The 14,869-nt window shown below is 46.1% G+C and overlaps 1 protein-coding gene across 1 annotated transcript in view; it reads right to left on the reverse strand.

Moving 5' to 3' along the window:
* The window catches only part of TOP3A (DNA topoisomerase III alpha), a 34,469-nt gene extending 19,617 nt beyond the window's left edge, over positions 1-14,852 (reverse strand). The window contains exons 1-8 of the mRNA XM_031934341.1: positions 14,361-14,852; positions 8,920-8,979; positions 8,402-8,475; positions 6,639-6,714; positions 4,869-4,977; positions 2,023-2,166; positions 1,707-1,877; positions 1,287-1,387 (exon numbers count right to left, since the gene is read on the reverse strand). Of these exons, the coding sequence (XP_031790201.1) occupies positions 1,287-1,387; positions 1,707-1,877; positions 2,023-2,166; positions 4,869-4,977; positions 6,639-6,714; positions 8,402-8,475; positions 8,920-8,979; positions 14,361-14,540 (915 nt within the window). The 5' untranslated portion in view covers positions 14,541-14,852. The remainder of the gene's footprint in view (positions 1-1,286; positions 1,388-1,706; positions 1,878-2,022; positions 2,167-4,868; positions 4,978-6,638; positions 6,715-8,401; positions 8,476-8,919; positions 8,980-14,360) is intronic.
* Between the last annotated feature and the right edge of the window lie 17 nt (positions 14,853-14,869).

A 14,869-nucleotide genomic window follows, 5' to 3' on the forward strand; every position in this document is an offset into this window, starting at 1 on the left:
GGCATAATCATGGCTCACTGCAGCCTCAACCTGCTGAGCTCAAGCGATTCTCCCACCTCAGCCTCCCAAGTAGATGGAACTATATGCAGGTGCCACCATGCCCAGCTAATTTTTTTCTTTTTTGTAAAGATGGGGTTTCACTATAAAACCCGGGCTGGTGGTCTTTTTATTTAACAAATAATTGTGCAGTGTTACAGAGACTCCCAGTGGTCCAGGGTCAAAGGTGGAGTGAGAGACAGATGGAGACGGCAGCACGGTCTGCAGAAGGGGCAGGGACACACTGGGATTCGGTTGTGCTCTGCCATGTACAGCTCTCACGTGTCTGTGGGTAAGTCTCTTCACTTTCTTTAGCTTCTTCATCTGGAAAATGGGGATGCTATCACTGCCTTCACAGGAATTATTAGGATTAAACAAAACAACACGTAACAAAGTGTGCCTGGTCCATAGTGGGTGCTGCATAGTTATCACACCCCTTGCCTAATTAGTAACAAATCTGCCAGTGGGCTGCAGCCAGAAGCACACCATGAATCAAGCCTAGAGAGCTCGGAATTTTACTTAAGCATGACTCTGTGCAGCCCTTGGGTTAAACCGGGCTGTTATGTGCTAATAGGAAGTGACATCAGAAAGTAAACCATCAGCCCAAGTGCCAGGAAACGTTAGGGTGGGTCCTAACTCTGCCACCGACTGGCCCATGGCCCAGGCCAGTCTTGCTCCCTTCTATGGCACATGCATGTCCCACCCACCCTCCAGCCCTCTCCCTAATCTCTCCAGCCTCTGCTCAAGTGTCACCCCTCCCCTCCCTGACCCTCCAGCCTTTCTCTATCCCTTTACCTTGCCTTATTTTCTTCCTAGCTTTTATCAGTATATAAAATTAACCCACTAATTTGTGACTTTCACTTCTCTAGATTTCCTCACGCGACCAATAAAGAGGGGGCTGAGCCAAATGCTGTCCATTCTCTCCTAGCTCTATAAGTCAATGACCTGGACTGGTCTAGCTAATCCTTGATAATTTCTGGTGACAGTATATGCCACAAGAGGGGATTTCAACTATACATTTCCCAAAATTTCTGATTTCATCTAAAAAGAATGCAGATACTTCCCTTTTCCTTTTAGTGCTGTTTTCAGGGGGTTCTAGTCTTACTGGTCCCCAAAGTGATCCCGAGATGCAAACTTAAAGCTAAAGTCCAATGGAAAAATGAGACAGATCACCTCTGCCAACAGTGGGAGTGGTTTGGGAGGTGTGCAGAATGTTTCCTAGATCATTAAGGGTTCGAAGGACTTCTTACCTCCATACACAACTGATAGAGAACTAGGCAAGCCGTGTGGTTAAAGAGTCGATGCCTTTTCCAGTTGAATTCTACGATACCATCTTTGTGGTCATGAGTTACTATATTAAGGAGAGACAAATAGAAAGGCTGTGTCTCAGAGAAGCCACATGATATGACAGATAGAAAAAGGTTTATCTGTGTCTCAGAGAAGCCACATGATATGACAGATAGAAAAAGGTGGTGAAAGTCAAAGGAATATCAAATAAGGAAGAATTTCCGGATAACAAAGGGAACTTTAAGAGGATTGTAATGGGCCAGGGAGGACGACAGCAAGACTAAAATAAATTACATCTTTATTAGTGCTATTAACGCTCACAGTCCCCTTCCTTAACCTTGGGCCCATAGGTCCCAGGCCATAACCCCCACTCCAGGCCCTACCTTTAATTCTGTGGAAGATTTCTGGTACAAAAGCCTGAATGGCTTTGAACCGCTCTACCACAAAGCCCAATGTGGGGAACTGGCAGCTGCCGTAACTGATGAGCTGCTCTGCCAGCACCTCAGGAAAAATCTTCTGAAGCCGCAGGGTCTGGAACCTAGTAAAGGCAGCTCCTGGAGAGTGAAGGAGAGTGAAGGAAGGTGAAAATGGTGGTTAATAAGAGTCCAGGGCTGGCAGTGTATATCTACACAGAGCCCATTTTTGGTCCCATAACACAACATTAATGTGGCCACGGGAGGGGTCTGCCTAGCTCCTCACCAATCCTCAGGTCCAGCTCCTGCCTCACATCCACAGCATCGCTCACCCTCTGATCAGGCTCAGTCAGGTTTTCACAAGCTGTCCTGACGGCATGGGGTGTGATCTCAGAGAATCGGGCTCGCAACACCTGCAGATTGGGCTTTACTGCAGAACACAAGGCGTTACCAAGGTCAAAGTCAAACCACACTGCCCTCCATCATAAAGGACTCACTTTTCTTAAAGCCCCTTGAAACAAAGGCAAACCAGTTCAAGAAGCTGTGAGGTGACCAATTTACCTATTAAGTTAAATCAATGGTGTACAGTGTCTAAAGAGGAAACACCAACATAACCTTTAAACTGAGTTAATTTTTAAATGGAGTTAATTTTAGCTAGTAACTGGGGAAAAGAAAGAGAGACAGATTGTTACTGTGTCTATGTAGAAAAAGGAAGACATAAAGAAACTCCATTTTGATCTGTACTAAGAAAAATTGTTCTGCTTTGAGATGCTGTTAATCTGTGACTCTTGTCCCAACCCTGTGCTCACAAAAACATGTGCTGTATTGGCCCAAGGTTTAAGGGATTTAGGGCTGTGCAGGATGTGCTTTGTCAAAAATGTGTTTGTAGGCAGTACACTTTGTGAAAGTCATCACCATTCTCCATTCTCTATTAACCAGAGACACAATGCACTGCAGAAGGCTGCAGGGACTCCTGCCCAAGAAAGCCTGGGTATTGTCCAGGTTTCCCCCCACTGAGACAGCCTGAGATATGGCCTTGTGGGAAGGGAAAGACCTTACAGCCCCCTAGCCTGACACTCGTAAAGGGTCGGTGCTGAGGAGGATTAGTGAAAGAATAAGGTCTCTATGTGGTTGAGGTAAGAGGAAGGCATCTGTCTCCTGCACGTCTCTGGGAATGGAATGACTCGGTGTAAAACCGACCATATATTATATTCTGAGATAGGACAAAACCGCCGTATGGCTGGAGGCGAGACATCATGGTGGCAATACTTCTCTGTTACTCTTTACTGCACTGAGATGTTTATGTAAAGTTAAACATAAATCTAGCTTATGTACACATCCAGACACAGCACCCTTCCTTAAACTTATTTATGACACAGAGTCTTTTGTTCACGTTTTCCTGCTGACCCTCTCCCCACCATCACCCCACAATCATACCGCATTCCCCTCGCCGAGATAGTAAAGACAGTGATCAATACTGAGGGAACTCAGAGACCAGTGCCAGTGTAGGTCCTCACTTGCTAAGCACCAGTCCCCTGGACCCACTTTTCTTCCTATATACTTTGTCTCTGTGTGTGTTATTTCTTTTCTTAGTCTCTCATCTCCACCTCGTGAGAAATGCCCACAGGTGTGGAGGGGCAGGCCCCCTTCAGTAACTAAAATACCAAAATGCTCTTGGTAAGCATTGTTTTTTTTTTGGAGACAGTCTCACTCTGTCACCCAGGCTGGAGTGCAGTGGCGCAATCTCGGCTCACTGCAACCTCTGCCTCCCGGGTTCAAGCAATTCTCCTGCCTCGGCCTCCTGAGTAGCTGGGACTACAGGCACATGCCACCACACCTGGCTAATTTTTGTAATTTTAGTAGAGACAGGGTTTCACCATGTTGACCAGGCTGGTCTCGAACACCTGACCTCAGGAGATCCACCTGCCTCAGTCTTCCAAAGTGCTGGGATTACAGGCATGAGCCACCACGCCTGGCTGCCTTTTGAGACTTTCATCTTACTTGCTCTCTCAGGCCTTTTAGGAAAAGAAAAATACTACAATTAAAGGGTTCTGTGGGGGAATTTCATGCCTCTTCAGGAAAGAATATAGGACATATACACACTGTCCTTGAAAGTTAATGCACTTAAATTTCCAGGAGTCATTACAGCTTTGAACACAAAACTACTAAAGGAAAATAGCAACCCCACCCTCTGAGCTAGAGAATGGCTGGCCCATTCATCACTTCCTCTAAGTTACCCAAAACCATTAACACGGCTAGAGCCTTCAAATTCACTGCAACAATTATTTATGAATAGTCGAGCACTGTATAATAGGAGAGATTAAAAAAGAAAACAGAGGCCGGGCGCGGTGGCTCAAGCCTGTAATCCCAGCACTTTGGGAGGCTGAGACGGGTGGATCACGAGGTCAGGAGATCGAGACCATCCTGGCTAACACGGTGAAACCCCGTCTCTACTAAAAAAAAATACAAAAAACTAGCCGGGCGAGGTGGCGGGCGCTTGTAGTCCCAGCTACTTGGGAGGCTGAGGCAGGAGAATGGCGTAAACCCTGTAGGCGGAGCTTGCAGTGAGCTGAGATCCGGCCACTGCACTCCAGCCTGGGAGACAGAGCGAGACTCCGTCTCAAAAAAAAAAAAAACAGAAAACAGAACATTTTATAATTATTCTTTGTACTTTACTTGTGGTATATTCACTCTTTTATACATATTCAATATGTAATTTTATTTTTCTATTTTTGCTTCCATTAATCAAATACTAAAATAATTCAATATATAACAACAACAACAACAAAAAGAATATAAAGTCCCTGTTCTCAAGCAGCTGGGTATCTGCTTGTATGCTTGTACCTAACAAGGAATGGGTCCTGGTCTAAATGGTTTACACCACTCATTAACTCATCTAATCTCTGTGGCAGTCCCAGGAAACATGTTGGATTGGCTTGATGTTACAGAAAAGGAAGTCGAGGCTCCCAATGGCTCAGTGATTTGCTCCAGGACACATGGCTGGTGGGACTCACAGACCGACAGGGAAAGTATCTGCGGAGGAACTCATCCATGGCTCATTTGCACATACAAACAAGAACACTCTATTTATGGAATCCCAAAGTAGAGAAAGTCAGTAGCAGCAGCACTTACCAGCCTTACACACGTGGATAATCTCAAACCCAATGTTTTCGCCTTCTCTATCACAGTCAGTCCAGATCACCAGAGCCTGGCACTGGCGAGTCTCTCGTTCCAGAGTTTTCTGAAGTTCACAGTGGAATAAGAGTGGTGAGAACAGAATTGCGGAACAGTGACTTGACACCTCTATGCTAAGGGGATCTGACTTAAGGTTAATAATGTTCTTGGAGTGTGACAACTTGGCGAAGGAAAGAGAGCAGAGAAAACCGCTCTCACTGGTGCTAATGATCATACAACTCCTTAGAACCACAAATGAGTTTCTAGAATAGAGGGTTTAATATAACTTCCCCAATATGACGAAACCTAAAATTCAGCTCTAACACACACACACACACACACTTGGAGCGGTTCTGATTATGACCTAGTTAAAAAAAACTAACCCCGGCTGGGCACGGTGGTGGCTCACGCCTGTAATCCCAGCACTTTGGGAGGCTGAGGTGGGTGGATCATGAGGTCAGGAGACTGAGAGCATCCTGGTTAACACGGTGAAACCCCGTCTCTACTAAACATACAAAAAATTAGCTGGGCATGGTGGCATGGTGGCAGGCGCCTGTAGTCCCAGCTACTCAGGAGGCTGAGGCAGGAGAATGGCCTGAACCCAGGAGGCGGAGCTTGCAGTGAGCCGAGATTACGCCACTGCAGTCCAGCCTGGGCGACACAGCAAGACTCCGTCTCAAAACAAAACAAAACAAAACGAATCCCAATTGAATTTTCATCCAAAGGTTTGTTAGTTCTCAATAAATTAACTGGCCGGGCTCGGTGGCTCACGCCTGTAATCCCAGCACTTTAGGAGGCTGAGGCGGGTGGATCACCCGAGGTCAGGAGTTCGAGACCATTCTGGCCAACATTGTAAAACCCCATCTCTACTAAAAATACAAAAATTAGCTGGGTATGGTGGCAGGTGCCTGTAATCTCAGCCACTCCAGAGGCTGGGGCAAAAGAATCACTTGAATTTGGAGGCAGAGGTTGCAGTGAGCTGAGATTGCACCATCACACTCCAGCCTGGGGGACAAGAGTGAGACTTCACCTCAAAATAAATAAATAAATAAATAAATAAATGAAAATTAAAAATAAATTTACTATGCATGCCCTGACTGCTTGACAACTGGCAATTTACTGTCAAAGAGGCATTCACACTTTGTAGCCTCTTCCATTTAACAAGGGGTGAGATGGGGGCTAGCACTAATAATTTACAATACTTAGGATTATTTTTTGAGATAGGGTCCCGCTTTCTCACCAGGCTGGAGTGTGGTGGTGTGATTACAGCTCATTGCAGCCTCGACCTCCTGCTTCCTGGGCTCAAGTAATCCTCCTTCCTTAGCCTTACTGTTAGCTGGGTCTATAGGCTTACATCACCGTGCCTGGTTAATTTTTTTTTTTTCCCTTAGAGAGATAGGGTCTTACTATGTTGCCCAGGCTGGTCTCAAATTCCTGGGGTTCATGTGATCCTGCCTTGGCCCCACAAATTGCTGGGATTACAGGCATAAACCACCATGTCCAGCTCTTATTCCTAGGATTTAAACAAGTACTATTCATAAAAAAATGTTTACTTCAGTTTCTTGGCCACTTAGCCACATTCATACAATGGGTGGGAACCAGCTTTTTAAATCATGGTAGTGAGTTTGGTGGAAAACCTTATCTCCAAATGCCAATGCATTAAAAATAAAGAAATCACTGTTTGACTCTTTGGTTGTTCAGTGCCATATGTCTTCCAAAAGACCCTACCTTGATGTCTACAAAATTCTCTGGGCAGTACTTTTCAATTTCTGCTTCAAAGAGGACAAGAGGGTTGCAGCTCTGCCTAGAAAAGACATGAAAACAGAGTCCCAGCTTAGTACATGACAGAGAGCCCTCCAATCTAATGACAGCAAACTGTTCCAATGGGTTCATGGTGTATCCCCAAAAGAAAAGGTCCCGGTGAACTGAAAGCAAGGCTATGACCCTCTGTATGACACACTGTCCGCTTCTCCATGAGTGTGAACAGGATGGATAAGATGGCATTCTGGAGCCCTTTTACAGGCAAATGCAATCCAATGGCTGCATGAAAAAGGTCTGGCAATTTTGAGGGAACACCAAAAGTGACTGTTAAAAGATTTAATAAAAATTCACAATGGATCAGATAATCCTAGGTCATCTTAGTATTATAAATTACTGCTGGGCGCGGTGGCTCACACCTGTAATCCCAGCATGCTGGGAGGCCGAGGCAGGTAGATCACAAGGTCAGGAGATCGAGATCAGCCTGGCTAACAGGGTGAAACCCCGTCTCTTTTTTTTTTGAGATGGAGTCTCGCTCTGTCACCTGGGCTGGAGTGCAGTGTCCGGATCTCAGCTCACTGCAAGCTCCGCCTCCTGGGTTTACGCCATTCTCCTGCCTCAGCCTCCCAAGTAGCTGGGACTACAGGCGCTCACCACCTCGCCCAGCTAGTTTTTTGTATTTTTTTAGTAGAGACGGGGTTTCACCATGTTAGCCAGGATGGTCTCAATCTCCTGACCTCGTGATCCGCCCGTCTCGGCCTCCCAAAGTGCTGGGATTACAGGCTTGAGCCACCGCGCCCGGCGGTGAAACCCCGTCTCTAACAAAAATACAAAAAATTAGCTGGCGTGGTGGCGGGCGCCTGTAGTCCCAGCTACTCGGGAGGCTGAGGCAGGAGAACTGTTTGAACCCGGGAGGCGGAGGTTGCAATGAGTCGAGATTGCACCACTGCATTCCAGCCTGGGTGACAGAACAAGACTCCATCTCAAAAAATAACTAAAATAAATAAATAAATAAATTACTGAGACACAGTGGCTCACGCCTGTAATCCTAGCACTTTGGGAAGCAAAAGAAGGCAAACCCCGCCTTGTTTGAGATCAGCCTGGGCAACATGGTGAAACTCCATCTCCACTAAAATAGAACAAATTAGCAGGGTGTGGTGGCGTACGGCTGTAGTGCCAGTTACTTGGGAAACTGAGGCATGAGACTTGTTTGAACCCAGAAGGGGGAGGTTGCAGTGAGATGAGATTGCGCCACTGCACTCCAGCCTGGGCAACAGGGTGAGACCCTGACTCAAAAAAAAATAGAAAAAAAGAAAAAAAGAAAAAAAAGGCTGGGCATGGTAGTTTACATCTGTAATCCCAGCACTTCGGGAGGCTGAGGTGGGCAGACCACCTGAGGTCAGGAGTTCGAGACCAGCCTAGTCAACATGGTGAAACTCTGTCTCTACTAAAAATACAAAAATTAGCCAGGTGTGGTGGTGCGTGCCTGTAGTCCCATCGCAGCTACTCAGGAGGGTAAGGCAGGAGAATCACTCGAACCTGGGAGGCAGAGGTTGCTGTGAGCCAAGATCATGCCACTGTGCCCCAGCTTGGAAGACAGAGTCTCACTCTGAGACTTTGTCTCAAAAAAAAAAAAAAAAAATTACCCAATAAGATCAACATGCCTCAAAAGTTCTCTGAAATTTCACAACTTACTATAATCTGAAAGTTCTTCCCTTGAGAATTGTACTGACCATTTTCGAAACTGCATCCGGAAATCATGAGCCAGTAAATGTCCAGAAACCGAAGTCATTACCATGGTAACATTCTGAATGATGACAAAATTCAAAATTCAGTTAGTCTTTTTGCAGTTATTATTTTGCCAAGTCATTCAAATGAGAGGGAGGAGTTTCTATTAAAGACATTTAAAAAAAACCTGATTGGGAAGAAATAAACATAAATATAAGCTCTTTAAAGCCAAAAGCCATAGGAATACAATCACCATTCCAATTCTAGTACCATGACGCCTCTTGCATCAGTTCAATTTTCCTCAAACTATTGTATATTAGCTTTTTTTTTCTTTTTTGTAAAGAAGAGCTGAGATGGGACCATATTTTATTAAAGAGACTTCCTCATAAATTATAAAGTGATCACCTGTAACCAGGAACCTTTAGGTTGTTAACAGCTGTTATTCTTAAGACAGTGACATATTCTACATAAGACTAAGCGGACTACTTTCTCTTGCTTATGATGGAAATATTTTAGCACCTACCTGGCCATACAGGTGATAATCAAATTCATAGATCTTGTTGAATTTTGAAAGTCCTTCTCTCTATAAAACAAAAATAAGTAAAAAATAGAAATTATGTTTAAAACAATAGATTCCTCTGTATAATTCTTCCTGATCCTGAATTTGGCAATGATTCCTTGGTTATGACACCAAAAATATAACAAACATTGCTCCAAAGAAGATAAGAAATGGCCAACAAGCATATGAAAAGATGCTCAATGTTATTAATCATTAGGAAAACACAAATCAAAACCATGATGAGATACCACTCCACACCCATTAGGATGACAATATAATTAAAAAACAAACAAGTAAAATAATAAGTGTTGTTGAGGATGGGGAGAAATTGGACATTGTCAGTGGAAATGTAAAATTCTTCGGCCACTCTGGAAAATTTTGGTGTTTCCTCAAAGAGTTAGACATAGAGTTACCATATGTCACAGCAATTCCACTCCTAGAAATTTACCCAAAAGATTTAAAAATACATTCAAATACACTTTGGGAGGCTGAGGCAGGTGGATCACTTGAGGTCAGGAGTTCGAGACCAGCCTGGCCAACATGGTGAAACCCTGTCTCTACTAAAAATACGACGATTGGCCGGGTATGGTGGTGCGTGCCTGTAATCCCACTTACTTGGGAGGCTGAGGCAGAACAATCACTTGAGCCCAGGAGGTGGACGTTGCAGTGAGTGGAGATGGGGCCACTGCACTCTAGCCTGGGTGACAGAGTGAAACTCTGTCTCAAAAACAAAACACAAACAAAAAAACACATTAAAAAAAAAACCTGTACATGAATGTCTATAGAAGTTCTACTCACAATAGTCAAAAGATGAAAACAACCCAAATGTCCATCAACTGATGGATGGTAAAATGAAATGTGATCTATTCATATGATAGAATACTATTCAGCCATAAAAAGGAAGGAAGAGGCCAGGCGCAATGGCTCACGCCTGTAATTCCAGCACTTTGGGAGGCCAAGGTGGGTGGATTACAAAGTCAGGAGTTCGAGACCAGCCTGGCCAACATAGTGAAACCCCATCTCTACTAAAAATACAAAAAATTAGCCGGGCGTGGTGGTGGGTGCCTGTAATCCCAGCTACCGGGGAGGCTGAGGCAGGAGAATCACTTGAACCTAGGAGGTGGAGGTTACAATGAGTTGAGATCGCACCACTGCACTCCAGCCTGGGTGACAGTGAGAGAGACTCCATCTCAAAAACCAAAAAAAAGGGAATGAAGAACTAATATTAATACATGGTACAACATGGATGGACTTCAAGAAGATTATGTTAAGTGAAAGAAACCTGACACAAAAGAGCATGTAAGATATGGGTCCACTTATAGGAAATGCCCAGAACAGGCAAATCCATGGGGAGAGAAAGCAGATTTGTGGTTGTGAAGGGCTGAGGAGAGTGTAAGGGGAGTGACTGCTTAATGGATATGAGATTTCCTCTTAGGGTGACAAAAAACCTTCTGAAACTAGACAATGATGATGGTGGCACATTTAGTGTACAAAATTCCACTGAACTGTATACTTCAAAATGATTAAAATGGTCAATTTTCTGTGTATTTTGCCACTCAACCTACATGGCTCTCTAAGACCCTTATGATGTGCACTCAACTGCTGCTCTTGCTTAACTCACTGGTGTCTCCTCGCACCACACGACACCCCTAACTTCTCACTGTTTCTGAATATGCCAAGCTATTTCAAGCCACTAGGTTGTTCTTTACAGTTTCTACTGCCTGGTAAAACTTTCACACTGAGCTCAAACATACTTTCAACAAATATTAACTTTTTCTTCTTCTTCTTTTTTTTTTTTTTTTGAGAAGGAGTCTCATTCTGTGGCCCAGGCTGGAGTGCAGTGGCGCGATCTCGGCTCATTGCAAGCTCCACCTCCCAGGTTCATGCCATTCTCCTGCCTCAGCCTCCCAAGTAGCTGGGACTATAGGTGCCTGCCAGCACACCTGGCTAATTTTTTCTATTTTTAGTAGAGACAGGGTTTCACCGTGTTAGCCAGGATAGTCTCATGGTCTCAATCTCCTGACCTCGTGATCCGCCTGCCTAGGCCTCCCAAAGTGCTGGAATCCAGGTATGAGCTACCACGCCCGGCCTAATTTTTTGTTTTTGAGACAGAGTCTCACTGTCACCCAGGCTGTAGTGCAATGGTGCAATCTAGGCTCATTGCAACCGCCACTTCCCAGGTTCAAGCGATTCTCCTGCCTCAGCCTTCTGAGTAGCTGGGATTACAGGACCCCGCAACCGCACCCGGGTAATTTTTGTATTTCTAGTAGAGAGGGGTTTTGCCATGTTGGCCAGGCTGATCTTGAACTCATGACCTCAGGTGATCCCCTGCTTGAGCCTCCTAAACTGCTGGGATTACAGGCGTGAGCCACTGCGCCCAGCCCAAGTATTAATACTTATTGGAAGTTTCCTGCATTCCAGACACCATAACAGGACATAGCAATTAACAAAATATAATCACTGCCCTTTGGAGCGTAGAGTCCAAGGAGAGGAAGTGACAAAAATTAAATAAATGACTGCACATCCCATTATTTAACTGTAACTAGTAGATGCCTTTCAAGTAGAATAGAGTGCTATGACAGCATGTCAGTAAGGGTCTCTGACCTAGTGTAGGGGAAGAGGTGGTGAGGGAAGGATTCCTTGAAGATGAGACATTTCAGCAGCCTCTCTCCTCTAGCCACCCAAGATGCCGAAAGGAAAGAAGGCCAAGGGGAAGAAAGTGGCCCTGGCTCCCGCTGTCATGGAGCAGCAGTAGGCCAATAAGGTAGTAAATCCCATTTGAGAAAAGCCCTAAGAATTTTGGCATTGGACATCTAGCCGAAGGGCCTCACCCGCTTTGTCAAATAGTCCTGCTATAACTGGCTGCAGCGGCAGAGCCGCTGTCCTCTATAAGCGGCTGATGTGCCACCTGGGATTGACCAGTTCACCCAGGCCTCAGACCACCAAACTTAAGCTACTCAATTGCTTAAGCTTGCCCACAGTACAGACAAGAGACACAGCATGGGAAGAGATCGAAACTGTTGGCCCAGGCCAAGAAGAAAGCTGCCGGCAAAGGGGATGTCCCTACTAAGAGACCACCTATACTTCGAGCAGGGGTTGACACCGCCAACAACTTGGTAGAGAACATGAAGGGTCAGCTGGTGTGGATCCCATTGAGCTGGCTGTCTTCCTGCCTGCGCTGTGTCCTAAGATGGGGATTCTCTACCGCACTGTCAAGACTAGGGTGTCAAGTTCCACAGGAAGACCTGTACCACTGTCACCTTCACACAGGTTAACTTTCTGGAAGACAAAGGAGCTCTGGCTAAGCTGGTGGAAGCTGGCAGGACAAATTATAACGACATATGAGATCTGCTGTCACAAGGGAGGCAATGCCCTGGGTCCAAAATCTATAGCTTGCATTACCAACCTAGAAAAGGCAAAGGCTAAAGAGTTTGCCACTAAACTGGGTTAAGTACACACTGTTGCATTTTCTGTACATAAAAACAATAAAATTTCTTCCAAGAAAAGTCTTTCCTTTTGGCTGGAATTGCCATCTTGGAGTAATTTGCCAAAATGATGAACACAAAGGAAAAGAGGACGAGGCATCTGATATATGCTCTCCTGGCCTTACAGAAAACACGGAGTTTGAGCTTGGCGCAGTGGCTCACACCTGTAACCCCAGCACTCTGGGAGGCTAAGCAGGTGGATGGCCTGAGGTCAGGGGTTTGAGAACAGCCTGGCCAACACAGTGAAACCCCGTCTCTACTAAAAATACAAAAAATTAGCTGGGCATGGTGGCGGGGACCTGTAATCCCAGTTACTAGGGAGGCTGAGGCAGGAGAATCGCTTAAACCAGGGAGGCAGAGGTTGCAGTGAGCTGAGATCACACCACTGCACTCCAGGCTGGGCAACAAGGGCAAAACTCCATCTCAAAACAAACAAACAAACAAACAAACAAAACAAAACAAAAACATGGAGTTCCTCTGGCCACAGACACCAGAATCTACAATGAAGGTAATCTTGAGGACTGAATGAGAATGGATACTGTTCAAAAACCAATGACCCACAAATGTTACATGGCAGAACTGGAAAAGTCTATGTTACCCAGCATGCTGTCGGCACTTCTGCGAACAAGGGCTAGATTTTTGCCAAAAGAATTAATGTTTCTGTTGAGCATATTAACCACTCTAAGAGCCAAGTTCCTTCCTGAAATGTGTGAAAGAAAATGATCAAAGAAGCAGCAAGTCAAAGAGAAAGGGTTCAACTGAAGTGCCGGCCTGTTCCATTGAGGGAAGTACACCCTGTGAGAACCAATGGAAAGGAGCCTGAGCTGCTGGAACCTGTTCCCTATGGATTCATGGCATGATAGATTAAAAATAGATAAATACAAGACCTCTGGATTGCTTAAAAAAAAAAGAGAGAGAGAGAGAATGAATTCAGCAGAGCCTTGAAGGATAAGAAGTTAGTTAGGTATAGGAGGACCATTTTCCAAGAGACCCAGAGCCCTAGAAGTAGACAAACCTTGGGGCTGGTCACCAGGACTTCTAGCACTGGAAACAGGTAAAGCTGTCAGCCAACATTCACACAACCCTGGCTCCACTCCCACTATCCTTGAACTGGAAACGCGTCTTAGGACCCCGGGAACTAAAGAAAAACAAGCAGGGAACTTCCACCTACGCTCTTAGAAAAGTTCTCCAGAAAACCATTTCAGGATCTACTTTTGTTATCTGAGATATTTTCCTGGATAGCTCTTTATGTCTCCCGTGGCACCTCCGTTATGAAACTTTTTCTTATCCTCCTTTGGTTTGTGCCTCCCGTTTGTGTGTAGAACACATTCTTACCACTTACCTCTCTCAGAATCAGTTCATTCGTGTAGGAACAGGATTGGCTTCATCTCTAATCCCCAAACCTTACCGTGTTGCTGTCACTGTGTACGGTGAGGCTGGAAAGTCACAAGGGCTGTAGAACGCAGTGGATGTGGCACAGGATGGGGAGGGCTAGGTTGGCTGGGGAGCGATCGGGCAGGGCTTGAACGCCAAGTTAAGGGAATCTGGTCAATAGTCCCCAAATGAATTTCTGAATCTCGAGGGAAGAACAGTAAAATACAGACTTCCCCAATCTCACACAAGACCCAAAGGGCAGCCAGTGCCCGAGGCAGTTCCAAGAATCAGACAAGTTTGGGAACCTAATAAGGGCAAGGAAAACAAAAGGTTTCCAAGCAAATGAGTGAAATATCTCAACTACGTTTTAAAATGCCCTCCGGTCCGATAGCAGACAGGAGGGCACCGCAATAATCCAGACGAAGGGCGGTGAGGCCTGAGAAATGGGAGATAATCGCCTTCATCTCGATTCCCTGCGCCCACCACGCTGCCCGGCTCAGTGGGCCTCCCTTAAGGCACGCAGCTGATCGGAAAGCGCTTTCTTACCCGCCTCATGCGACCATTGGACAGCAGGTCGGCGATCCCCTTGGCCGCGTCATTTTTTTCGGCCACACAGAGGACTTTCCGCACGCCTCGGAGGGCCACCTCCATGGCGGGGCGGGAAAACGCACGGTCTCCGGGCTGTCGCAGCCACCGGAGCGCGTAGCGGAGAACAGGAAAGATCATCGTTAGGCCCCGCGCCTGCAGCCACTCCCCGGCTGCCGGCGCATCCTGGGGAAGCCAGAGGCGAGGCTCAACTGGCGCCCACCGAAAAGGAACTAGAGCCTCGCTTCGGTCACGTCCCCACCAGCCTGCTGGCCTTTGGAGCTTCAGTCACTCAGTCTTTTACGTGCCGCCGCCGCCGCCTCAGCACCTAACCCAGTACCTCGGCGTGGAGCTTCCGCCCGCCTTCTCCAGCCACTTCCGTCAGGCGCGCGCCCCACAGCGACCTGGAACTACAACTCCCAGACTGACTCGCGCCCCTCGTCCAAGCACGTTTCCCCCTACCACCCGCC

The sequence above is a fragment of the Piliocolobus tephrosceles genome, chromosome 16 (assembly GCF_002776525.5).
Source record: "Piliocolobus tephrosceles isolate RC106 chromosome 16, ASM277652v3, whole genome shotgun sequence".
Taxonomy (NCBI): Eukaryota; Metazoa; Chordata; class Mammalia; order Primates; family Cercopithecidae; genus Piliocolobus; species Piliocolobus tephrosceles.